The sequence below is a fragment of the Oncorhynchus clarkii genome, chromosome 1, assembly GCF_045791955.1.
Source record: "Oncorhynchus clarkii lewisi isolate Uvic-CL-2024 chromosome 1, UVic_Ocla_1.0, whole genome shotgun sequence".
Lineage (NCBI taxonomy): Eukaryota > Metazoa > Chordata > Actinopteri > Salmoniformes > Salmonidae > Oncorhynchus > Oncorhynchus clarkii.
The window spans coordinates 46,958,001-46,984,989 of record NC_092147.1 but is presented as its reverse complement, the minus strand read 5'-3'; the positions used below and the strand labels follow the sequence as shown (position 1 = coordinate 46,984,989).

At 44.9% G+C, this 26,989-nt stretch overlaps 1 protein-coding gene across 2 annotated transcripts; it reads right to left on the bottom strand.

Annotated features, from left to right (window-relative positions):
• Positions 1–23,636, bottom strand: LOC139408104 (zinc finger C3H1 domain-containing protein-like). Of its 2 annotated transcripts, none has more exons than XM_071151900.1 (35): positions 22,932–23,636; positions 22,088–22,546; positions 21,739–21,923; positions 19,875–20,295; positions 19,446–19,669; positions 18,699–18,825; positions 18,411–18,502; positions 18,158–18,337; positions 17,697–17,858; positions 16,574–16,720; positions 16,272–16,387; positions 15,519–15,662; positions 15,260–15,434; positions 14,183–14,320; positions 13,280–13,915; positions 12,990–13,099; positions 12,742–12,873; positions 12,493–12,614; positions 12,194–12,295; positions 11,948–12,076; positions 11,541–11,721; positions 10,593–10,779; positions 9,034–9,225; positions 8,588–8,825; positions 8,197–8,302; positions 5,137–5,335; positions 3,362–3,456; positions 3,087–3,194; positions 2,728–2,832; positions 2,236–2,401; positions 1,961–2,061; positions 1,578–1,679; positions 1,314–1,353; positions 405–467; positions 1–230 (listed from the first exon to the last, which is right to left on the bottom strand). In XM_071151900.1, the coding sequence occupies exons 1-35, from the start codon at positions 23,464–23,466 to the stop codon at positions 93–95; spliced, it is 6,357 nt and encodes a 2,118-aa protein (XP_071008001.1). In that variant the 5' UTR covers positions 23,467–23,636; the 3' UTR covers positions 1–92. The 2 variants fall into 2 exon arrangements, with proteins under 2 accessions (XP_071008001.1, XP_071008002.1); XM_071151901.1 differs by having other exon boundaries at positions 18,717–18,825.
• Between the last annotated feature and the right edge of the window lie 3,353 nt (positions 23,637–26,989).

Below are 26,989 nucleotides of genomic sequence, written 5' to 3'. Positions count from 1 at the left end.
CCTCTCTCTGGCTAACCTAGGCAGTGGTCTGGTCTGATTGGACTTAGATTTAACTTTTTTTTTTTTTTTTGAGGGGGTGGGGGTGGTTATCCTCAGTGATCCTCTCCCTCCATTTTTCTCCAGACTAAATTTAGGGGCTCACTTAGACTCACTCCCACCTCTTGACATTTGTCAACAAGTTTCCTCAGTTTATCAGTTTTACCTCCCTCCGCAGCTTCAAACAGCAGGCGCTGGAAAGGGAGAGAGGAGGGGGTGGGGGGGGGGGGGGGGGGGGGGGGGGGGGGGGGGGGTAGGTGAACATGCGTGCATTATCTCCCAGGTGGAACAAAAAACTAACTTTTTTTTTGTTGAGAAGTGTGTGTGTGTGTGTGTTTCAGAGAGATAGTAACTGAGAGGGAAATTACATCTTTCCATAGGGTGGCACACAGTGGAAGCTTTTGCAGGGCTTGCTGATAAAGAAGCCGGACCTACAAAAAACAAACAAAAATACCAAACGCAGGATCCACATGTCAGTTTAGCGGAGGACAAGGACAAAACAGGAGAAGGGGCGTGGAATGAGGTCAGTGGTTTTAGCAACTAGTTTAGTTTGTCTCTAATAGACCAAACTGTTACCGAGCAACAAAATCCAAACATTCCATTTTGTCCCCAACGTCAGTTGTAAGCCTTTTAACTGTCATACATTACATTGTGGCGAACACTGACAATAGCCTGTAGGGAAGAAATAGATTACAACAAAATGAAGGGAAGATTATGGGACAGCTGGGTCAAGGTAAATATGCAAAGCGAAACACTGACAAGAGGTTGGGACAGCAGCAGAGTCATTAACATGTTAACAGAGCAACATACATGATATACTGTACATCCAAACCTCCCCCTGCTAACTTACTGTCTCATCTCCCTCTCCCTAAACTTTAACCTTCACCCATCCACTCCCTTACCAGCAGGGCTCTACAGTGAATCCATTTTACTCGCATATGCACTGAAATATTTTGCTGTGCGAAGAGCACCAGTTGTTGCAATGATTATTTCACTGCCCAGGGAGAATACGCGGAGTGCAGATTCATGACCATCATGCTTACACCATTACTACAAAGAAAACAGCATGTTACGTCAAATGTTTTTCATTGTGGTGCTCACATTTGTGTGCTCCTAAATTTTTCAACTTAGTGCTCCTTTTAAAAAAGGTCAGCGTAGAGCCTTGACCAGTCTTTCGCGCTTCTATTTTTGCCCAACTAGTCTTTCTTTGTTTCACTGCCCTACCCACTTCGCTCATTGCACCCTGCCCACCCACCCCTACCCCCCCTCTAACTCACCTCGGAGCGCTCCTTGAGTTCCCTCTCCACAGCGATCGCTCTGCCGAGAAACACAGCACAAAAGCCTGTCAGCTATTCCCGCAATTCAAGTGCAGCGGCTTTTCAAAGCTGCGATTGAAGCAGGACAGAAGCGGCATTTTGTATGTGAAAAAGGCAGTGAGATGTGAAAAAAATATGTATGTGAAAAAAACAGTGAGAAACCATCTAGAAAGAGAATCACCTTATAATAAATAATTCACAGCGCAGGAGAAAGTTTCGACTTACATTTTCCAGTTGGCCAGATAGTTTGGAATGCTACTGCTCAACATTCTGGCCTGGAATTTCAGATGTTCTATATTTCCGTCCTGCCACTCTTGATACAGCAACCTATACAACAACAACAAAAATCTAACCTAATCGTCTGGAGAGTACAGCCTAGACAACAAAATAAGACCGAAGCCGCAGTTATAACACTAACCTAGATAATAATAGATTCCACAACCAGTAATTAACAGAGATTAAACAACAATAACAAGGCTCTAAAACAGCTCCAACTTGAATATATTCCAACTTCTATCATCCTCTGTCCGTGTCAAAGCAAACGGGACTAGTTTTACAACAGGTTTAGGCTGGTAGTGTCGTGAGGTGGTGTCAGGTGCTTTGGGTACCTCAGGGCCAGTTCAGCGTTGGTGGGCATGGTGTACTTTAGTCTCTCCAGGATATGGGGGTGCTGGGACTGGGGCAGACAGCGCAGGTAGTGGAACATAACCTGAGTGTGGAGAAGATTGCAATTGCACATTTCAAATACCACAAATGCTAACAAAAGGATTCAACTTCATAGACCCTTTCTGATCAACACTGGCTCTCTGGATTTTTTTGTTGTCACTGGGGCTCATCTGATCACTCGTCAGAGTGAAGACAAGTCCAGTTGCGGTTCCATTACCTTGTTGTGAAATCTGAAGCAGCTCCAGTACTGGGCCGAGCTGAACGGAACCTCCAGCCTGGAAGGGACAGTTACTAGGCAACGCTGGACCAGGTCTGATAACATCCGGAGCTCTCTGCCGTTGGAGGGGCTCCCAGCTAGCTTACTGCTGGTAAAAAGGAGATAACTGGAGAGAACAGTAAAAAGGTTAGTTAGGTTAGGTCTCTGGGCCCACCCCCACCTGGACGTTTGCCAATGCTAAGGCAGACCCTGTCAGAAGTTGAGTGGAGGATAGCCGCCAACCACGCTGTGGTTGGTTAGTTGGTAAGGCCTTCTGATTGGATGCAGAGTCATCCCGATGAAAGCCTGTGCTCCCAATTGAGAACCCTTTTATTGTATGTGTCTGTTAATCATCGCTATAAAGGAGCATTAGATCTGGCTCGACTCTCATCAGATGTGGCCCCTTCATCCCATGGGACGAGTTGCTGTAAGACATTGTAAGACTTGACTCACTCCATCCATAGCTTTTGAAGGACATTTAGCTGCATTACGGCTCCCAGGGCTCTCTCGAAAGCATCCTTCGCCTCCCCAACACTACCGTGTACCCACTGCCACAGACTGCAAGACAAGACACCAGAAAACACCGTCTCGGACTGTATGAAATGACTTATCAGGAAGCCCAACTGTCATGTTTTATTGTATTGATGAATGAATGAATAACCCAATTTTAAAAACCTTTATGAAAAGGTAACCTTATTATAAACTGTTACCGGTAAAAGTTAACGATGGTGCATTGAACTGCCATATATGACTAAGAACTGGGCTTATGTGTAGGGCAGGGTCAGCCCGGCTTATCACAGCACAATACTTACCAGTGGACGAGGTTCAGGTAAGGCTTTTGGTGACTAAGCTGCTCTTGAAGTTGCTTTTTGATAACTGGGCCTCTTAGGATGTCCTCTGTTGGAATACCAAGGATGGACCTTGAAAAGAAATGGAGATTGTATTAATTCATTGAACATTTAACCATATACCCCCTATACAAAAAAGGAAGCAACTTGGTTTACAAAAGTCAGGTTTTCTTTCTTTATTTTTAAGTTAAGAGTTAGGACACTCATTCCTGCTTAAGTTCTGGGAGGAAATGTCCTACCGTAGCACATCCACAGGTTTCTGTTCACTTCTCTCCCCATCACAGAAAGACAGGACAAACTCCCGGAACAGAGGAGTGATGCAACTTGACTTCTCCTGTTCAGAGACACATACAGTGCCTTCAGAAAGTATTCACACCCTTGACTTTTTCCACATTTTATTGTGTAACAGCCTGGATTTAAAATGGATTCAATTGAGATTTTGCCACTAGCCTACACACAATACCCATAATGTCAAAGTGGAATTATGTTTAGACATTTTTACAAATTAATTCAAAATGAAAAGCTGAAATGTCTTGATTCAAGTATTCAACCCCTTCGTTGACAAGGCTAAACAAATTCAGGAGAAGAGAAAAATGCTTAACCAGCCACATAAGTTGCATGGACTCACTGTGTGCAATAATAGTGTTGAACATGATTTTTTGAAGGACTACCTCATCTCTGAACCGCACACATACAATTATCTTTAAGGTCCCTCAGTAGAGCAGTGAATTTCAAACACAGATTTAACCACAAAAGGAGGTTTTCCAATGCCTTGCCAAGGGCACCTATTGATGTTTTTTATTTTGTATTTTTAAGACATCTAATATCCCTTGGAGCATGGTGAAGTTATTAATTACTGTACACTTTGGATTGTGTATCAATACACCCAGTCACTACAAAGATACAGGTATCCTTTAACTAAGTTGTCGGAGAGGAAGGAAACCAATCAGGGATTTCACCATGAGGTCAATGGTGACTTTAAAACAGTTACAGAGTATAATGGATGTGGATTGACCAACAACATTGTAGTTACTCCACTAAAATGACAGTGAAAATAATAAAACAAATATGTCAAAACATGCATCCTGTTTGCAGTAAGGCACTAAAGTAAAACTGCAATAAAAACGTAACAGAATTGAATTATGTCCTGAATAAAAAGCATTATGTTTGGGGCAACAACATCACTGAATACCACTTCATATTTTCAAGCAAGGTTGTGGCAGCATCATGTTATGGGCATGCTTGTCATCAGCAAGGACTAGGGAGTTTTGGGGGGATAAAAAGAAACAATAGAGCTAAGCGCAAGCAAGTCCTAGTGGAAAACCTGGTTCAGTCTGCTTTTCAACAGACAAAGGGAGAAGAATTCATCTTTCAGCAGAATAATAATCTAAGGCCGAAAATATACTTGAGTTGCTTACCAAGACGCAATTGAATGTTCCGGAATGGCCTTGTTAACTTTGACTTAAACTGTCTGGAAAATATATGGCAAGACTTGAAAATGGCTGTCTAGCAATGTTCAACCAACATGACAGAGCTTGAAGAATTTCAAAAAGAACAAAATGTGCAAATATTGTACAATCCAGGTGTGAAAAGCTTTTAGAGACTTACCCAGAAAGCTGCCAAAGTTGATTCTAACATGTATTGACTCGGGGGTGTGAAAACGTATGTAAATGAGATATTTCTGTATTGAAATTTAAATACATTTGCAACATTTCCTAAAAACATGTTTTCACTTTGTCAATATGGGCTACTGTGTATAGATGGGTAAGAATGTGTTATATTTAATCCATTTTGAATTCAGGCTGTAACAAAATATGGAATACGTCAAGGGGTATCAACACTTTCTGAAGGCACTGTAGGTTAGCTAGGTCATGAAGAATCTTAGTACAAAAAAACACAAAAATGATGTCACTACATGTAAATTGATAATGCCCTTCTTAATTGACTCTAAAGGGATATATAACATTTGAAATGACCAGGAGTGCCACCCAACCCACAAAACAGACAGACTGACCTGTGCCATAAAGAACTTGCAAGTGTGGTAGAAGACCTCTGCATTGTGTGGACACTGGGACAGAGCCCGTAGCCACACGCAGACACCCTGCTCACAGTCCCCCTTCCCCACGTAGAGCCCTGACAGGGCATCTAACAGGACACAGGACTGCGGGCACAGCGCCAACAGGGACTCACACAGCTCCAGGCCCGCATCGTACCTACGGGGTGCAAGTCAGTTTTAAGTTAAGACTAGCAAGTAGATATTAGTAGAACGTTTAATCACACACACACACTAAGACCTTTCTTGTCCAAACACAAAAGTAAGGCTGGGCGATAAGACCAAAATGTCATGATATTTTAATAACTTATTTGACAAAATGTTTGTTATTTTTAATAAAAGTTAAATATTTATGAGTAGTTCATGAACCTAGGGTGGCAACACTATCTACAGTACCAGTCGAAAGTTTGGAGACCTAGTCATTCAAGTGTTTTTCTTTAGTTTTACTATTTTCTACATTGTAGAATAATAGTGAAGACATTAAAACTATGAAATAACACATATGGAAACATGTAGCAACCAACAAACAAAAAATAGTGCTCAACAAATCAAAATATTTTTTATATATTTGAGATTCTTCAAAGTAGCCACCCATTGCCTTCACAGCTTTGCACACTCTTGGCATTCTCTCAACCAGCTTTATGAGGTGGACCTGGAATGCATTTCAAATAAACAGGTGTGCCTTGGTAAAAGTTAATCTGTGGAATTGTTTATTCTTATGCGTTTGAGCCAATCAGTTGTTGTGACAAGGTATGGGTGGTATACAGAAGATGGTCTTTTACCAAATAGGGCTAAGTTCATTATGGCAAGAACAGCTCAAATAAGCAAAGAAAAACAACAGTCCATCATTACATTAAGACATGAAGGTCAGTTAATCAGAAAAATTAAGAACTTTGAAAGTTTCTTCAAGTGCAGTCGCAAAAACCATCAAGCGCTATGAAACTGGCTCTAATGAGGACCACCACAGGAAAGGAAGACCTAGAATGACCTGTGCTGCAGAGGTTAAGTTCATTAAGAGTTAACAGGCTCAGAAATTGCAGCCCAAATAAATGCTTCAGAGTTAGACACATCAATATCAACTGTTCATAGTATACTGCATGAAATCAGGCCTTCATGGTCGAAACCACTACTAAAGGAATCCAATAAAAAGAAGAGAGACTTGCTTAGGCCAAGAAACACAAGCAATGGACATTAAATCGATGGCAATCTGTCCTTTTGGTCTGTTGAGTCCAAATTTGGGATTTTTGGATCCAACCGCCGTGTCTTTGTGAGACGCAGAATAGGTGAACACATTATTTCTGCATGTGTGGTTCCCACCGTGAAGCATGGAGGTGGTGTGATGGTGTGGGGGTACTTTGCTGGTGACACTGTTGCCTATGTATTTAGAATTCAAGGCACACGTAACCAGTATGGCTACCACAGCATTCTGCAGCTATACGCCACCCCATCTGGTTTGCGCTTAGTGGGACTATCATTTGTGTTTCAACAGGATAATGATCCAACACACCTCCAGGTGGTGTGAGGGCTATTTGACCAAGGAGAGTGATGGCGTGCTGCATCAGATGACCTAGCCTCCACAATCACTCGACCTCAACCCAATTGAAATGGTTTGGGATAAGTTAGACCGCAGAGTGAAGGAAAAGTCGCCAACAAGTGCTCAGCATATGGGAGAACTCCTTCAAGACTGTTGGAAAAGCATTCCAGGTGAAGCTGGTTGAGAGAATGCCAGGAGTGTGCAAAGCTGTCAAGCATGGAAGAATTTCTAATAGAAAACACTTTTTTGGTTACTGCATGATTCCATGTGTTATTTCATAGTTTGTCTTCACAATTATTCTACAATGTAGAAAATAGTCAAATTAAAAGAAAAACCCTACTGAAAGTCAGGCTTAAATCGACTAACATCAGTGCCTGACCTCACTAATTCTTGTGACTGAATGGAATTAAGTCCCCGCAGCAATGTTCCAACATCTAGTGGAAACCCTTCCCAGAAGAGTGGAGGCTGTTATAGAAGCAAAGGGGGGACCAACTCCATATTAATGCCCATGAGTTTGGAATAAGATGTTCGATGAGCAGGTGTCCACATACTTTGTCATCTAGTGTACATTATAAGTGATTTCAAATGGGGCTCTCTCCATTCTGATTGTTTTATACTTTTCAACTTAAACCAAGTGCTCAAGCAATTCTACTCTTCTTGACTGACATGGGGAAGTGGCATGCAGAAGGAGAGAGACGACCCAAGTAGCAAACGCATAAACTACACTGAACAAAAATATAACGCAACATGTGAAGTGTTGGTCCCATGTTTCATGAGCTGGAATAAAAAGGTCCCAGAAATGTTCCATAAGCACAAAAAGCTTATTTCTCTCCTTTTGTGCACAAATGTATATAAATCCATTTTAGTGAGCATTTCTCCTTTGCCAAGATAATCCACCTGACAGGTGTGGCATATCAAGAAGCCGATTAAACGGTGCAACCATTACACAGGTGCACCTTGTGCTGGGGACAAAAGGCCACTCTAAAATGTGCAGTTTTGTCACAATGCCACAGATGTCTGCAATTGGCATGCTGACGGCAGGAATGTCTACCAGAACTGTTGTCAGACAATTTAATGTTAATTTCGCTACCATAAAGTCAGCCCAGGACCTAGCCAACCAGATAGCTGATGAAACTGAGGAGTATTTCTGTTTGTAATTAACTCATTCTGATTGGCTGGGCCTGGCTCCACAGTGGGTGGGCCTGAGCCCTCCCAGACACACCCATCGCTGCGTCCATGCCCAGTCATGTGGAATCCATAGATTAGGGGCTAGTTCCTTTATTTAAATTTACTGATATAACTGACATCCTTATATGAACTGTAACTCGTTGAAATTGTCGCGTTTATATTTTTGCTCAGTATGTAAAAACAAAACCCTTACGTGTCGGACGTTGCGTATCACATTTATCAAACCAAACACTGAAATACCATTATAGAAGGTAAAGTATAAACCCCCCCCCCCAGCAAAATGTTAGTGTTGAGCTTACTTTCCCAGCAGGCTGTAGCAGGCGATGAGATTTGTGTATAGAGGCAGACAGACCAGAGTTCTCTCACTGGGAGGCAGAGTCTGGTCTGTGCACTGACGTACTGCATCTAGCGTTGAAAAAACAAGAATGAAATCAATGCCTGTCTCAGCTGTAAACAACATTTACATCAATGTGGCAGTAATTGTAGAAAAAATTAATAAGTAACTGAGTGGGAAATAGTCAAACTGGAAGTGTAACATTTTTATGCTTGCGAGCAAACTACATTTACCATGAGTAACTGTGGACAAAGTGAACATTTATAGACTGGGTGAAAAAGCTAAGTAGGAGACCTGTAAAAAGCACAGACAGTTTCCATGCGAGTCGTTGAACCGTGGCGATGGTGAAGGCTCACCTTCGAACACAGCGATAAGTGTGTCAGGCTCGGTGCGGACGTCGAGCGGCTTTCTCCAGGGGAGGGCGAAGGACTCTGTGCTTACCACCCGGGAAGGGTTGGTGTTGGCCGGGTCATACAAGCTGGCCGGCAGGCGGTCAAACTCTGTCAGGTGGATGAAGGACAGCCAGACTAGGCAGCGGTCACTCGCGGTCAGGTGGTCAGCAATGCACTGCTCAGTGACCGACTTCAAGGCATTCTGGAATGAACAGGGACGCCAGAGAGGTGATTGTTTGCCCTTGAGCATCTTGTGCATTTTGTGCAGCAGTAGCTAATCCAAGAGGTATTAAATAGGTTTGGCCTGATGGTGGAAAAAAAAGATGCCATACAACTTGGAATTGCCCTGAGAATTGATGTGTGCAGCTAGATTGTTGGCGCTCTCGGGTTATTTCTTCGCAGCTGCTTACCTGTAGGATGGCCAGGGCATTCTGTAGCCGGCCGGTGAACACGCTGAGTTGGACCCTGTAGAGTAGAGACTCCAGCAACTGGAAGGAGAGCCTCTCGGAGAAACCACTAGCCCAAGAACAGTCTAGTAGGTACTGCAGCAGACGACCACACACATAGTCCTTCCCCTCAAACGAGCTCTCCATGGTTAGGTACTGTGGAGGGGGGGGGGTTAGTTTAGACCTAATACACTATAACAGCATATTGGCTACATGCCTGGCCTGCCAATATTATTCTTCTCAGACCAGTTTATATTTCAGAACTCAAGCTTTGATAACTAAATAGATCAGTTGGTGTAGCACTCGCGAGGCACAGCGGAGCGTAAATTGAAATAACTAGTTTTTTTTATTTGACTGGATATGATGGTCATGGTGCTTTCAAGACAACTGGGAACTCTGGAAAAACTGGGAACTCTGGAAAAAAAAACAAGGTCAAATCCTGACATCAGTGATCTTCAGGTTGGAAAGTTCTAGAAACATGCCCGAGTTGGATGACCATTCAAAACGATTTTCCCCCAATAGGGAATCTCATTATTTTCAGAGTTCCCAGCTGTTTTGAACACGGCATTAGTCTCAGCGGAGGGAGGGAAAACAGCAGAGGGTCCCGCTCTCTCACGGTCCCTGCTCTCTCCTTCCTTTCCTCCGGTGAAACCAACCAAAGGGGACCCGTCTTCCACCTGATGGCGAAACTCGAGTCGGACTGCGTCTGTCTCGTGCACAAATTCATGTTGTTCCTATGACCAGAGAAAGTGAAATAGACCTACTCCGCAATATTAAAATAGACGAGCTGCTAAGAATGATTTTTAAAATTGTATTTAAAGGCTGGACTATCGATACACTTGGCTACTCATTCATTGCGGCTGCAGTGGAGGTCGTTAGAAGCACGTTATGTTCGGTAATATTGTTGACTAAAAACAGTGTTGACAGTACTGAAAAGTGGTGCAGCGGTCTAAAGCGCTGCATCTCAGTGCTAGAGGGGTCATTACAGAACCTGGTTTGATCCCAGGCTGTATCACAACCGGGCCGTGATCGGGAGTCCCATTGGGCGGCTCAGAATTGGCCCAGCATTGTCCGGGTTAGGTCGTCATTGTAAAATAAGAACTTGGTAACTGACTTGCCTAGTTAAATAAAGAAAGGGTTCATATTTTTTTAAACAGCAGCTCCTTGTTGTATTCTTTGACCGTCCCTGGTCATGGTTTTAAAAGTAATGAAATCTCACGTAGGCTAGTGTTAAACTTTGCTGTGGCCGGGGTTGTGGAAGCTGTAGGTAGGTGCATCGATTTGAACCATCTGATTGGCCAGCGCAGTAGGCGCACTCGATTGAGCCACAGACCTCCAGGTCTGCTGGGTAGTCGGACTTTTCAGACAAATTAGATTGTTCAAAATGCCAACACTTTGCCTACCCGGTGCGCAGAGCTTCTGAATCAAGTGCACCTACCGCCTTCATGCTTTTATCGTTGGCTTTTCTACAGAAATGCTTGGTGATCGACTAGGAATGCCTTGAAGATCGACTGAGGACTTACACTCCACCAGACTTGGTAGTCGGGGGCGTGCTCAACAGCCATCTCACACATCTCCTGCACCTCGTCCCTCTTCCCGCGGCGGGAGAACAGAGACAGGTAGTGGCACCAAATCTCGGGGTTGTCCCGGTTGTCCTCCAGGGCACGAGACAGCGTGTTCAACGCAGCATCCAGGCACTCCGCCACGGAGCTACAGGGAAGCAACATAATACAATACTTATATCATATCACGTTACATGACAAAACATACAGAACCAGCCAAAAGTTTGGACACACCTACTCATTCAAGAGTTTCTTTACTGAAAACTAGGAAATAACACATATGGAATCATGTAGTAACCAAAAAAAAGTGTTAAAAGAAATCTAAATATATTTTACATTTGAGATACTTCAAAAGTAGCCACCCTTTGCCTCGATTACAGCTTTTCACACACTTGGCATTCTCTCAACCAGCTTCATGAGGTAGTCAACTGCAATGGATTTCAATTAACAGGTCTGCCTTGTTAAAAGTTCATTTGTGAAGGAAAAGCAGCCAACAAGGCAGACCTGTTAATTGAAATCCATTGCAGTTGACTACCTCATGAAGCTGGTTGAGAGAATGCCAAGTGTGTGAAAAGCTGTCAAGGAAAAGGGTGGCTAATTTGAAGAATCTTAAATATAAAATATATTTTGATTAGTTTAAACACTTTTTGGTTACTACATGATTCCATGTGTTATTTCATCGTTTTTTTTTTAGATCTTCACTATTATTCTACACAGTAAAAATAAAGAAAAACACTTGAATGAGTAGGTGTGTCCAAACATTTGGACTGGTACTGTATAATACATATCCAATCTGATACACATTCATCACCCAAGAAAACAACAACTATTTAACACCCCAGATCCAGATTTGAGTATGACTTGAGTCGAGGGTCATACATACACAGACACACGAGAGGATTCACTTACGTCTCTTTCTGGCTGAGGTATTTGAAGGCCAGTTTGATCCACAGCTGTGCGTCGCGGGGGCTCTCCAGGACACTGGTCTCCAGGTTAGATATGTCGTCAGTCTCACTAATGAAGTAACGCTTGTCGTCTGGGGTCACACACACATCCATGGCAGCAGACAAACTCCTCTTGGAAAAACCGTCTATGACAAGGATAAAATGTTAAAAAATAAAATGACAAACAGCAAAAGGATAAAGGTAAAACTCTCCGGGAGAAAAACTCAAACGGTTGTGTTCTGCGCAATTGAAGCGGAGCAATTGCTGTGTTCGTGCCGCCTCCACCATTTACACCGCGCTTCAGATCAGTTGTAATTCTGCTCGTCTGTTGTGGTTTGTTGTTGGGAGATGAACCTACTGACCGAGACTCACCGTATTTGACCGGACCAAGGTTGGCGTCTGCACACTCGTCCCCGCTGTCGTCCCCAGCGCTTGGGCTGGCCTGGCGAGCGGGCTGAGGCCTCCACCTCCGGAGATCCTTACACGTGGTGAAGGGAGGGACTAGACACAACACGAGTTAGACTAGAGTCAGAATGCTTCTATGGTGGAGTAGGTTCCTTAAACTCGCAAGATATTGTTGAGTGAAGAGGAGATGAAACAAAAAGAAGGATAACTCACCATGTCTTTTGCTTTCATTCACTTTGCTCAACAGTAGAACGGCCTTCTGGTCCATTCCCATGCGATCCTTGTTTGTCCCAAAGAGCTTTTTTAAATACTTTTCTGAAAATAGGGACACAAGCAACATTGGCACAACTAACATTGTCAGTGAAAGCCTCAAACATGTATTTATCACGGAGTAAGAGGTTCAAGATTTTTTTATATTTTTTTATAACTTTCATTATTTAAAAATCGCCAAATCCATAAATTCTAAACACAATGGCATTTTAATATTGCCAGATGCAGTGTGGTTCGGTTACCTGTGGCAACACTGATGTCATCAGTAGTACTGCTCTCCGAGCAGCCAATCAAGGCCAGGTTGTACGACAGGATATCATGGAAAAGCTGGTTTCCACCGAAAGTGCAATTTCTCATATGCTGCCTAGAAAACAGACCAAGAAAAAACCCCAACATCAGATCACCCAAATGAGGCGGGGTGATTACAATGAAACAGAAATGAATACAGACTCACATGCATGTTTACACACACACTAAGAAGACCGACTTACCACTTGCAGTCATCGTCATTGCATGTGCCTGTGAGGTCGAAGCGGCAGAAACACTTTTTGGGCACCACAACGTTGCTGTAAGACACAGAGCTGAGTGATAACTTCTCCTTGGTCCGAAAGTACGGACTGAACCTGAAGGCAAAAAAAACAAGAGGAGGAAAAGGTTCTTATTGAAAGCAGGATGCGGTCATTCTTAGCACTAGTAATGTGTAATTGGGAGACGGCCTAGCAGTGAAGTAGCCACCTACCTGTAAGACTTGAAGACCAGGAGAGGGCTGCGATATTGTCCGAACGGGACAGGCTTCAGCTCAGCACGGCTTGACTGGGCAGCCATTATGTCTACATCCACCTCTATCACCTGAACATTAAAACATGTCAGTCTTACCATGGAGAATGAATGGAACACAGTTCCGGACAGGACGTGTGTGTTGTATGCAAGTCCAGAAACTGTACAGTAAAAAACTAAGTAGCATTTAAAATCACAACAAAAGGTCATTTGAATTCAGTGCGAGTAGGTTCCAGTTATATTATGCTTTACCTTCCCAGCTGGAGGTTTCTCCACAGTGCCACCTAGCGCCCGTAGTTCCCCGAGCAGCAGCTCTCCTAGGTTGGCCTGCTGCTTGTCCATCGTCTGCAGGGCTTCCACCTCCAGCCCTAAGAACAGCTCCCCAGGCCCAGGGGCCTTCAGCTTGGCTGACTTGGCTGGACAATCCTTGACCAGTCCAGTCCCACCGGGCTCCAGTTTAGGCTTGGTGAAGGCGCCCGTCTCTCTGAAAGAGCGCCTGCGAACACTCTGGGTGGAGGCGGAGGGCACTGCTGCAGTGGCGGGTTCCATGTCGCCGTCTTCAGTCTCAGTGATATCCTCACTGCTGACCAGGGTGAGTTTATCCTGGGTGAGGTCATGTAGGGATGGCTGGGGCAAAGGGAAGGGGCTGGTGGGAGGGGCACTGGGCTGGCGAGCCCTGGGGATTGGGGTGGAGGTGGCCTGGGGTGGCGGGGGTTCGGGGACGGCTCCTCGGTTGTGGAGGGCCTGGGCCTCCTTCAGCTTCTGGATCTTTAGGGCGTACTCCGACTCGAGCAGCTGCAGACGCTGCTTCTGGGCCAGGAGGTCGGCGAAGTGGCGCTCAGTCCCGCGGGGGGCGACAGAGACTTCCACCCGCAGACGCTTCGCAGGCTGTAGAATGGAGGCAGGGCAGAGAGACCGTTTAGAGAACACGGGCTTAAACTTATGGATGGGTCGTGTGCAGTTAAAAGGAAAATGGGAGAAGACTTTCGAAACAAAATGGTGTTACAAGTCCAACAACACACATTTTCCACTTCAAAGCAATTCACGATGTTGTGCCCCACTGGACAAGGCCTTGAACACATTTCTATGATTTATCAAACAACAAGTAAGGGCTCCGGAAAAGTATAGTGTGGGTGGGTACGTTGTGATGCTCACCGAGGGGTGGCTGACGTCCGTGCGTCGTTTCTGACCCCCTGGCTCTCTGCCTGCGGCGGCCTGGGCTTGGACCATCTCTTTCTGCAGCTTCAAGCTGTGGCTCTTCTTCACTGACACGCGGAGCTGAACACGATGAACCTATAGGGCGGGAACATACGCGACAGACGTTAAAGGGTGGAAACAAAACATTAAGAGCACCTGCTCTTTCCGTGACAGACTGGCCAGGTGAATCCAGGTGAAAGCTATCATCCCTTATTGATGTCACTTGTTAAAATCCACTTCAAATTAGTGTAGATGAGAAGGATTTTGAAAGCCTTGACACAATTGAGACACGGATTGTGTGTGTGTGTGCCATTCAGAGGGTGAATGGGCAAGATATTTAAGTGCCTTTGAACGGGGTACAGTAGGTGAGACACACCGGTTCTTGACACGCACCGGTTTGAGTGTGTCAAGAACTGCAACGCTGCTGGGTTTTTCACACTCAACAGTTTCCCGTGTGTATCAAGAATGGTCCACCACCCCAAAGGACATCCAGCCAACTTGACACAACTGTAGGAAGCATTGGAGTCGACATGGGCCAGAATCCCTGTGGAACGCTTTCGACACCTTGTAGAGTCCACGCCTCAACGAATTAAGACTGTTCTGAGGGCAAAAAGGGGGTGCAACTCAATATTAGGAAGGTGTCCCTTATTTTGGTCAACTCCATCTAAATGACAGATGAGAGCTAAAACATAACACAACCAGTATGATAACGCATCAGAACCTTAATTAGCTGAATCAAGTGTGTTGAGAGTGAAAGACAGCACACCCAGTAGCCCGCCAACGAGAAGGCATGACCACACCTGCTATATACACGCAAAGAAGAATTGAATGAAATGCGCCGTATCCTTCAGAGACATTCCTTTGTAGCTTGGCATCTTCCCAACATTCCCAGTAGAAACAATTCCTACTCCACTGTTCACCTTCCACTGACTAAAACCTTCAGCCATCCGACTCATTGCTCTCAGCTAGGAGTTTACTTCAAACTTCATTCCCTTTCAGTTTCACTTCCCCTGGGTTCCTCCCTAACTGACACACCTGTTCCTGGAGCCTGTTGAGGAGGGTCTTGTTGGCGCTGACAATCTTCTCCGAGGCCAGGAGCTGTTCTTTGAGCTTGGCCACCTTGGCCTCAGCTGCCTTCAACGCCTCCTTCTTCTTCTGCTCCTGCTGCAAGAGCTGCCTCAGGATGCCGTCGTCCTTCAGGAGCAGGTTTCTGGGAGGAGGGAACCATAAGTCAGAGTAATTTCCTAATGTGAGGCAACTACTGAAAATACCAATGTGTTTTGGGGGGCCTCACCTGTGTTTGGTCAGGTTGGTCTCTGCCTCGGTCAGCTGTAGCTTGGCCGCTGCCTTGGCAGCAAAGTCCACATCGGGATCGGAGCCTGCAGGAGAGGACACAGCTCGGGGACTGTGGTCCATCAGAACCTTCTGTTTCTCCCTACTGCAGTCAGAAAACAAATAAAACAGTGAGACAATTTTTGTCAGTGTTTTTAATTTTTAACCTTGATTTGAACCAGGCTAGTCAATTATTATTAATGTTATTTACAATGACAGCCTGGCAAAAGGCTTCCTGTGAGGACGGGGGCCAAGATAATAAAAAAAAAACACACTAAGATAAAAACGGACAACACAGACAGAAGACGCTGGCAACAAATACAACAGCAAACAAACAGCGTGTGTGTGTGTGTGCGTGTGTGTGTGTGCAGGAATGTGTGTGACGTAAAACATGCTTCCTTACATAAGGCAACGCAAACTAGTGGCAACGACACGTCGCAACAACCTGTTCATCTATTTGTCCTTTGAACTCCTCCAGAGACACCAGGTCGGGTTTTAGGTTGGCTCGGAAGGAATTCCAAGACCACGGGTATAATGAATGAAAGGACCATTTGTAGTCCATAGCGTGCCACCATTCACATTCTAAAGGAATATCCTTCCTCACCTCGGTGCCTTTAATATAGCTAGGCGTGTTAATGAATGGTTGTATCCATCGATAGTTTTTCAACCCAGGCGCAATGTCACTATGTCAGGCCATCTTCTGGGAAAACCATACCTGGCTATTTCTCCTTTCAGCAGACGATACTCAGCCTTCTTGGCATCGGATAGAGACTCCGGAGTTCTGACTGGTTCGTTCTCCTCAGACCCTGACGTCGGTTTGGCTTTTGCTGCCTAGACGTTCAGAGAGAGAGAGAGAAAGAAAAGTAGTAAAAAAAAAGCATCAACTTCCCGTCCCCCTCATATCATATACAATTAGCACACTTATCAAGCATCTCAAATTAGAATTCTGCCATTCACATATACAATGGGCGGAGGTTCTGGAGGCTAAACTGTTGGGCCACACACACACGTACGTACCTCTGCAGACCTGCGGGCCTCCTTAATCATGAACTCCAGGCCTCCAAAGACAAACTGTGTCCGTGTAGAGCTGCCGCAGGTCTCCATGTCCGAGTCACTGTCGTCTGAACCGTTGAGCTGGACTACCACCGCCTTGTGCCGCGGGAGCTGGGGGGGAACAATAACAAGTATGAATTTAAAAAAATGGGTCATGGTGAGGAACGGGCGCGGACTTCACGGCTCCAAATCGATTCATCGCAAAGCGGGAGTGTCAATTTACGATCAGATCCCCCTCGTCTTATTCATTACGATCTGAAATGCAAAACTGATCCTATGTCAGCCGTCCTACTCTTGACGCTCAGTGAATACGAGCCCTGGGATGCAGTCGAAGATGAGCTTATTGTTCACGGGCTCTGGGAACACAAGTGAGGCCGGGCGTCATTGGGAACACATGTCCTGCTGAAGGGACCCACGAGTGTTTCCTATAGCAGTCAACAGCGCGAGTTCTAAGCCATTAGTCTTAGAAAACATCACATGGCGTTACTGAGGACAAAGATACCTGTGGCTTCCAAAGTCCTGTTTTACACAACTTAGCTGCAAAAAAAAAAAAAGAAGCAGAATATGTAGTTCTTGAACAAAAATATAGCACATTAACAAAAATATGAATATTTTCAGCACGTGCAAGATGAAACTCATTTGCGAATCTACTGACTTGTTGCTTCAACATACTTCCATGGCTGTGTTTATAAATGTAGGTGAACAGGATGAATGCCATCCGGAATATTGTGGTTGAAAGTGTCAAAGAAAGGACGCTATTCAGGGCATTGTGAGTTTTAAGAAATGTACATGTTAGTCATTCAGCAGACGCTATTATTCAGAGAGACTTACAGGAGCGATTAGGGTTAAGTGCCTTGCTCAAAGGCACATCAACAGAATTTTCACCTAGTCACCTCGGGGAGTCGAACCGGCGACCTTTCGGTTACTGACCCAACGCCGGATTTCCTTCAAATGTTTAGGTTTGGTTGGAAAGCCAACAGGAACTAAAAATGACTATAAAGTTGAGATGAACATGTTAACTGGTTAATTCAGTAACAACTATGCATTAGCCTGTAGTATATTATCCCCATTGTGTTATTATCCTTACCACCAGTGGGAGCCTGGGGTGGTGATGCCCCCGGCTGAACTTCTTGTTTCGTGGTTGGGGTGCTGTGTTGAGGCTGACCACACTCCGGTTGCTCATGGGCACCGGCTGAACCAGACTGACCAGGGGGGAGGGAGAGGGGGGGCCGCTGTCAAGGGTAATCTCCTAAGGGAGAGGAAGACATTGTTAAAGCCAGACTCACCAAGCCCACAGTTTAAAGACAATTATTTGCTCTGGTATTGGAAAATATAATGATTGAGTTGCCCATCTCATATAGCAGGGTAACGAGATAAATTAGCATTGTTCAACACCTGTAAATTAACAGAGTGAAAAATATGCATCCTTCTGTTGAGCTGAATTCACTTTGTAGAGTATGATCTACTCCTAAAACAACACAGATAACACGGGCATGTCACTTTACGCTCCTGTGGCGCCATCTAGTGTTGTACCGCAGGAAGTACCACCTTCTTGTTGGCCATGGACATGAGGCAGGTCTCTCTGAGCAGCATCTCCTCCTCCTCTTCCTCGTCAGCGAACGGCGGCTTGGGGGGCGGCTCTAGCTCATCCGGGGGTGGGGGCATTGGGGGTAAGGGTGGAGGGGGCGCGGACGGAATGACGGACAGGAAACGCGGCTGACCCAAATCCTGGAAAGAAAGAGGAAGCTGTTTAGTTTCACTTGTAAGAGCAGCATGGTTTAGAGTTTAGAGTGGAACGTACAATTCTGTATTGAGGGGAGTCCATGGGGAAAGGCATGGGCATGTGAGTGAAACATCCTTGGACCTCGAATGGATCATGTACTGGAGAAGACGCTGGAAAGAGACAAGAACAGAATTTTAGCCAATCAGATTCTGACAGAAATAAGACTGTCAAAAATCACAAAAGCGGCATGGATTGATGACCATGTCCCAACATACAATCTATCCACGATGTAGGATGGGTTCTATAACACCTTCAGAAAGGTTGAAAAGTGCTGTGAGTGCATTCGCAGGTGAGCTGATTGCTCACCCGGAGAATTGGTCTCACTGTCAGTATCCATGGCAACCTCGTCGTAGTTGTCATACTGGTAAAGGTTCCCTGAGGTGTCCAATCCCTGTTTACCAGAAGACTTCCTAGTGTGGTCGCTGTCTCTGGACTGAGAGGGACAAATAGACATTTTAACTTCAACATTTTCTCAGTCTCTCTCTTATCTGGGAAAGTGAACATTTCTGACACAGATCCCCATCCCTGTCCCCTGCCTCATAACCACTTGTGTAGATCTGTAACGATTGGATAGCTATAAGCAATATGGTGAAAAATGTACCAAGTATATCAGATGGCAAGGTAGAGCCACCTCCATATTACATACTCATATCCAATCCTTTCGAAGCTACTTGATGTGCCTAGGGAGTAGGGGCGAGGGCATTCTGGACTGCGAGTGGTTTGAGTAAAAAATAAAATAAACGTTTTTAAACATTAAAATGACTAAAACCAAATTGAAACGGTAAAAATAATAATGAACCAACATTTATAGTCTCTTTACTCTGTCCTGATTGCTAACGGTCATCAAAATGAAAGCTAGATAGCCAGGAAACAATTCAAAGCGATGGATAGAGGATTTATATTTTGATAGCAAGGAAATATAATACACTTTAAGTGCGGCCCTCCGGACCTCGTTGAAGACCGAATGCAGCCCGTGGGTCAAAGTGAGTTTGACGCCCCTGGGCTAGGGTCTAGGATGGGTTTCTGGACAGGAACTCTCGCTCTCTCTCTTACCTTGCTCGGATTGCGTGCCAGTGGCGGCTTGGAGCCCCCAACCAGCTTCATGAAGCGGTTGTACTGCTCATCCTGATTGGACAGATCCCGGATCTTGCGGATCTCTTCCTCCCTCCTGCGGCGTTCCTCCTCTTCCTGTCTCCGCAGCTCGTCCTGGTCTCTCTGCTGTTGGAGCTTCCAGGTCCTCAACTGCTGCTTCCGGAACGCCTGCTTGGCCACCGAGCCTGGGGTACAGGAATCAAAAGGGGGGACATTTTTTTGGGGGAAAAGCCTAAGCAATAAATAAACTGTTTTGTAAACTCAAGTTTGAGCTTTAGAAATCTAATGAACTCCATGTTGGTACCAAGACTATAATGTCAGTTTCATGGAACGTTTGGTGCCAACATTGAGGACAGCTTGTATCTGACTAAGCAGAAAGGCCCTCCTCACCTGGGCTGACCATCTTCCTCCCTGGATAGCCCTTGACCGGAGCTTTGCTCTTCTCCACTGGAGGCTTAGCCCCAGCCTTGGCCTTCTCCTGGGGCTTGTTGGCCAGAGCTTTGGCCTTCTCTGAGGCAGCAGAGGAGGCAGACCTGGTGGTGACTCTGCCTCTTTCAGCTGGGTTGGACGCACTGGATGTAGAGCTGGATGTCTTCTCCTGGGAAGGCTTGGCGTTGGTGATCTTCTCCTGGGAAGGCTTGGCGTTGGTGATCTTCTCCTGGGAAGGCTTGGCGTTGGTGATCTTCTCCTTGCTGGCATTCATTACCTGCTGTTCTTTCTGGTGCCACTTCCTGCTGGCTGACTGCAAGGCCAAGAGACGCAGCTGCAGCTCAGACAGCTCCTCGTCTTCATTGCTCCCCTTCACTTTAGGCTGCAGGGGGGAGGTAATTATAATGGGATTTTAAATTGGAATGGCCTAAGGGCCAGATGACCTGGATCCTAACTAGACAACAATACAACTCAACGTTCGCAAGTGTGCATTGTGTCAATGGACATTTCCACATCTCAAGTCAACATTTGTGACTAAACCACTTTAAACTATATAAAGCCTAATGCCTTGACACAAACCATTTTAACTAGGGCTGCCAAACCATTAAAATAGTGAATTGAGTTAATGACAAAAAAAAAAATCACAATTTGATCAAAGTTTGCCCTAAAGAAAGATCTTTCCATTTAAGAATCAGTATATTGAGTTAGACATACTATGTTTTGATTGTAAGGGATGGAAACACAAAATGATCTACATCAGAATGTTTGAATAGCACTTTCACCATAAACAGAAAACTCACCGTAATATGCAGCTAGCTGCTAATGCTCACAACGTTTAAGTAGGCCTACTCCCTCATCAATGTTTACGTATAACACTTGCGTGCAACACACACAGTCCCCAAATCCAGAACAAATTCAAGAAAGCGTACCGTATTACATAGAGACATTATTGCATGGCACACTGTTCCATCTCATATTGCTCAAATAAAGAGCAAACCTGTTTTTTTATTTTTTTAAACCCCATAAAGCAACACCTCACGGCCCAACCCCTCTCCCCTGTTCGACCTAGATATGTAGCTCTCTCCTTGAGGTGTTCTTGTCTATTAATGTTCTGTATTATTTCATGTTTAATTTGTTGTGTGTGGACCCCAGGAAGAGCAGCTGCTGCTTTTCAACAGCGAATAGGGATCCTAACAAAACGCCATGTACAAAAGCTTCAGGCATACTAAATGAGTGGGACTATAGGGAAGAAAAAAAAAACTGGCTCTACAGATACAAAGAACAAAGAGCTTTAAATCTTGTCCAACAATGTTATGAAAACACTGTAACCATCTGTAGTGTTCAGATAACTTTACACACATGGGCCTACACTCTCCCACACCCTCTCTCCCACCCTCTCTCACATACTCCCACACACCCCACTCTTGAAGAATCTCTTTGAGTAGACTATTCCTTTTCAATTTTTCCTGTGCCATCCAAATGTGTGCATAGACTAACCAGTGGTCAAAGTTATCAGGTCGCTAGCTAGGTAACATGACTAACTAGCTAAACAATGTTCACATTCGCAAACAAACAGGCAGAAAAAACAACAACATAGCTCTGGTAATACTGGGCATAACTTTACGTGATTTGGGCTAGAGGCACATGGTCTTCAGCGACGTAAAGGCCCAAGCATCGTGTTTCGTGTGGTGTTCGGGCCTAAAAAAAAAGGCCTGTGCGGAAACACGCACGCTTAAAAAGGTTATGTGAGGTGTAGAAATGTGCGCCGATAGCATGTTAATAACGCGTGACACGTTTAACGACCCTAATTTGAACAGATGCCAACCTTGACAGGGGATGGAGTGGAGTCCTCTGATGATTCGCTGCAGCACACACAACCGACTTTCGAATACTTCGTCTCCCCCTCTTCCTTCGGGTCCTCAGATTTGCTGCGGCAGCACACACAGGCTGTCGTGTCCTTCTCCCCTGCCTTGTTCGCCTCTTTCTTCAAGCCATCCTTCTCCTCTTCTCCTAAATAGTCAGTAGACAAGACAAACAGGGTCTTAACATTGTGGCTGAGAAAAACAATACATCATTGATTATGGTCAAGTCTGCTTCACAATGTTTCCTTAGTTTGTTACCACCACTGTCGCCATCGCTGCAGACTTGTGTTGCAGCGTGGCTTTGGTACACACCTTTGGGAATAGCAAACGGGGTAGCAACTGGTTCAGCTGGACCTCTTTCGCTCTCCGTGTCACCGTCCTCTTTCTCTGGATCTTTCTTTTCCGTTTTCGTTTTGAGCGCATCAATTTCTGCCGGAGTGAGGAGTTTCTGTCGTAGAGGTTTGAGGTTGAACGCCTGAAATACCTTCTTCTCCTCCGCCGCGCTGTCATTGGGAATACTGTTAGTGTCGGGTAACGGCTCGGTCTGTGGATTACTGGCAGAAACCTCAGGCTCGTTCAGAGCCGACAGGTCTTCTTCGGGCTTCAGAACCATGTTCTCTTCTTTTCTAATACATTCCAGCTCCAGCTGAATCTGTTTGTACTTGGTGAGCAGATCCTCAAAGCTCTCGTTGACACCATTCTCGGTTTTGGCAGCGTTGTGGTGCATCATCTGCTTGTTTCTTACCTGATTCCTCCCCATCATTACCTTCTCTGAATTCATGAAGTGAAGGAAATGCACAACTCATGAGTTTGATTACTACACACAAAGACTGACAATAATAGCAACATGTATTTAGATCCAAAATCCATTTCCAGGTTAACGGCACAAAGTGTTTTGTTTCTAACTCAAAATGCTACCAATCAATTGAGCATTGATGGCAGGAAGGGGAATACTGTGTAAAATCAACTGTTACAAAATGGCAGATATATTGTTAGCTAGAGGCGATATGGTAACTACAATCAAGGCTAGTACAACAGCCAAACAGAGAAATAGGTTACAATGTGTGGTTACATTTGTTAGGCTTTTACCTTCAGCAACATGGCATCACACACTTTACAATCATACAGATGCCATGAGATGAATACCAAAGGATACGTTTGTTTCTCGAGGGAGATTCTTTCTTGTTACTGTGATTCTCTCCGGGCCCATAACGGCCGGGGGGAACCCAACCAGTCTCTCTCCCTCCACCACATCCGTCTCCCCAGCCTCCTCGTCCCCAATCCCCGCGACCGTCATCTTCTGGTTTCCACCGGTGCCTAAATCGACCAAGGGCTGTGTGACTTCGTTCCCAGAAGCTGGAACGTGGGATCTGGTCACAGTGAGGCCCCAGTGGCGGCGGCCGATCGGGTCCGCTTTGCGGTCTGTGGTTCGGGGGGAAGGGACTGTGCGAATGAGGTCCGCGGTTGTATGGCATTAAGAGTCGAAAATCTGTAGGCTGGCTACCCATAAGAGGTGGTAAACTTCGCGCCGATGGTTTCGATTTCCGTGTATTTCGTGATGAGTTGTTGTTCGTACTACTAGGCCTCATTGTATCCTGCTGTATAAGCACCTTTTCGTCGGTGTCATCATCGCAGATCTCCCCGTCTTCCAGCTCCCCTTCGTCCGTCCGATTGCTTGACTTTGAATCCATTTAGTAGAGTAATGAGGTATTACCTTAGTTAGACTAGTACTTAAACGTACAACATATGTTTGTAATTACAAACTTGGATGTATGATTGTGTTGTTACGCCAACGTTAAAGAATATAACGCTAACTACGCTGTTTCTCTCCCTTCTTCTGCTTGAAGCCTGGGGAAGTTCCACCGCAGAAGTTGAGGGGGGGCCGATGTAAATTTGTGACGCTATGCAACACGTCAAATGCCTCGCTTGGGTGGAGCTCCAAAGGCACGTATGCGGACTTCTTCTTCTTCGATGAGGTTTAACCACGGTTGGCATCCAATAAATGTTGCATTACCGCCACCTACTAAACTGGAGTATAACGCCCTTATTCTATGCTTGAAAGAGTAAATAAATAAAGCAAATACCCTACCATCTAGCAAAACACTTACAATTATATATTTTTTTAAATAACAATATTAGTAATAATATATATACTCCAGTATTTCAATCTATTTAGTCCTACTTCAGGATGGTACACCACCACTCATGCCATGGCCCCATGTCATTTCTCTTGTATATATTTCACTGTGAACTGCTGCTGCTTACGATCAGGCAGTGAGGCAGGCTGTTGCTGAGGGAGTGGTTGGCCTTGGGAGGGGGTGTGTGTGTTGAGAGAGCCCTGCAAGCAGGCAGTATGTATGCTTCCCTGAAGAAACAGTTTGGACGAGTTTGTGCATATATTATGACAACATTTTGTGATGTTTTTGTTAGTTTTGGACTTCCGTTAGGGTTTCTTTGGCTGTTCAAGCACGCTATATCTTTTCTGGAGGCAAGCCGAAATACACCCCTTCTTCGGTGATTGGTCAACAGTAGGGATTCTTCAATAAAGTCTTTGTTGTCATTCAACGAGAGACGACTGATTTTCATGCACATTTTTTTCATTGAGAAATACTGAACCAAACATCTTACTGTAGTTAGATGTGAAATTAATAAAATATTTATTGAGGTATCTTAGATTAATTCAGCCTAGTTTGAGGAGGTGTATACTGTGTCTCAAAATGGACAAACAGTACTATTGCCGCCTTTTAGCTATAGACTTCAGCTTGCCTTGAGAAAAAATGGTGTGCCCGAACAGCCGCAAAAACGAACAAAAACGGCACAATGTCGTCATAACATATTTACGAACTGTTCGGCTGGGGAGACAGGCATGACAGTACCGCTCCCATCTAGGGGTGTCACGCGGCATCCCACCTGGGCGAGCCTGACAGGCTGGCCGAGGCATGGGCGCTGGACAAGCCGGCTGGGGCGTAGAAGCCAGACAAACCGGCAGAGGCGTGTGAGCCTGGCGAGCCGTCTGAGGCATGACAGCCTGACGATCCTGCTGAGGCGTGGGAGCCCGACGAACCGGCTGAGGCATGGGAGCCTGATGGCCGGCTGAAGTATGATGTGGGGTGGGCTCCTGCCGAGCCTACCGAGGCAAAAAGACCTCACGAGCCAGCTAAGTCGTGAAAGCCTGACGAGCTGGCTGAGGCACCCCGGTTCCCTCGGCGACGGACCAAAAGGCACCAACCAAAACAAAAAAAAACTCCCTGATGCTTCTTTAATAGTATCAGCATTCTGTAAAGATCGATGCCGGGGATGAGAAGCAGGTACAGGGAGTGAATATTTAATGAATAACGGACATGAAACATAATACGGACAGGGGAAACGACAACAATGCTGATACAGGGAACACACGGGGAAGCAGACAGAAATAGGGAAGGCAATAAACAAATTAAAGCAGTCCAGGTGAGTCCAATGATGTGCTGCTGCGCGTGATGGTGACCGGTGATGAAGCGCAGGTGCGCGTAATGAAGGCAGTCTGTCGCCCAGGAGCACCAGAGAGGGAGAGCGGCAGCATGCGTGACAACTAGTGTGCCTTTATTTCCCCTTGCTTTAGCTACTGTCATGGAGTTTGCTAAATATTTTCATAAAGAAACTGATAAAACACACAGGTGCTAAATCAAGGTGACTTACAAAGATGAGGACCAAGAGAGGGAGTGTAGTGATGTAGTGTCTGTCCACAACTAAAATAATCAATGTGGAATCTGACATGTATCCCGAAAGTATGATGGTGTACTTACTATGTGCACATGCTAAAAGAAAGAAACGAGGTGGGTAGATAACTAAGTGTGTCATTGAAGCAAAGTATTTATGAACTATGTGGAATAAAATAATATTTATTACATACTATACTGTTTAATTAGACATACTTTACTGTTTTTTACTTAAATAATTGTCCATTGTTATATGCTAGTATTTTTTACTGATACAAACTTGTCTTGTGTAACTTAGTCATAAATCTGAGCTAAAAGATTTATTAGCCGCTTGGGTGCGACTGCAGTATATGACCTCCTGTGTTTACGATCGGCAGGAATTTAGCTATGTGGGAATTGCAGGGAGGAACAGAGAATGGTGGCGATACAACTGTTCACAGGGCCTGTTCTGCACATCTGATAACTGTCATATAGATTAGAGGATGTACTTCCTATAAAAGGAGAGAGACAGCTCTGTTCGTTGGCCTTTCAACATTGAACTATTTGAGTGACTGTTGTCTGCATCATTTTTGCAAATCTTATAATAAAGTTGTTGTTTGAAAGAATCTGCAGTCTCTCTTCCTATAGAATTTATACCACAATTTGGTGATGAGGATGGGATGGCTAACTCCGCTTACTGATTGTTCCCGGGGAGACCGAGGTTGACTGTATATCTTTAATAAAAAGGGAAATTCTAGGGCAAATTCTCTGTTGGAGCAGGGTGACCCTGTTGAAGCAGGGACATCTCCGATTGGGATCTTTTTGTTGAAGCAGAAGTATCCTGGTCAGAGACAGGGGCTGTGGTTGTGGTTCTCTGTTGAAGTAGAGAAGTGGCCATGGGATGACATGACATGGTTATGAGTTATGTGATCCCAGGGCACAATCCTGAGATAGAAGTAAGAAAATATTCCGGCAGGTTAGAAAAAATTGTACTTTTATTTTTTTAAATTAGTGGACTGGTAAAACAGTTGATTACGATTGGGAAACAAGCTATAAATGTAAACACTACACGTACATTTGCATAGGAGGAACTACCCTGTGGGTAGAAAAAAATATATATACAATGTTAGTGTTCAATCAAGAGAAAACCAAAAATGATCAAATCAAAATTAGTCAAATTAGTAGATGTACTCAGCATAACAAACAGTATGTGCCAGAGCTCAGAATGATAGTTGAATTTACGAACGCTCAACACCCGTTGAATATGGCCGACGTCAGTAACCGTATAATTATTTTTTAAATAAAATTGTTGCCTAGTCACCAACCCTCTGGATGATATGAAAAAAGCCTAACCAAGTGACTTGTTCACTCATTTATGTCTTGAAGTAGCTAACAAGCTAGCCAACTTTAGCCAGTTAGCTTGGGTGCTTGACTGCCGTTGTGAGGTCAGAACACTCGGATCAACCCTGCTCCTCGGCCAGAGCAGGAAGTGTGCTCTCTGAACAGTCTGACTTCACGAACACACCCGAAGTCATAAGAT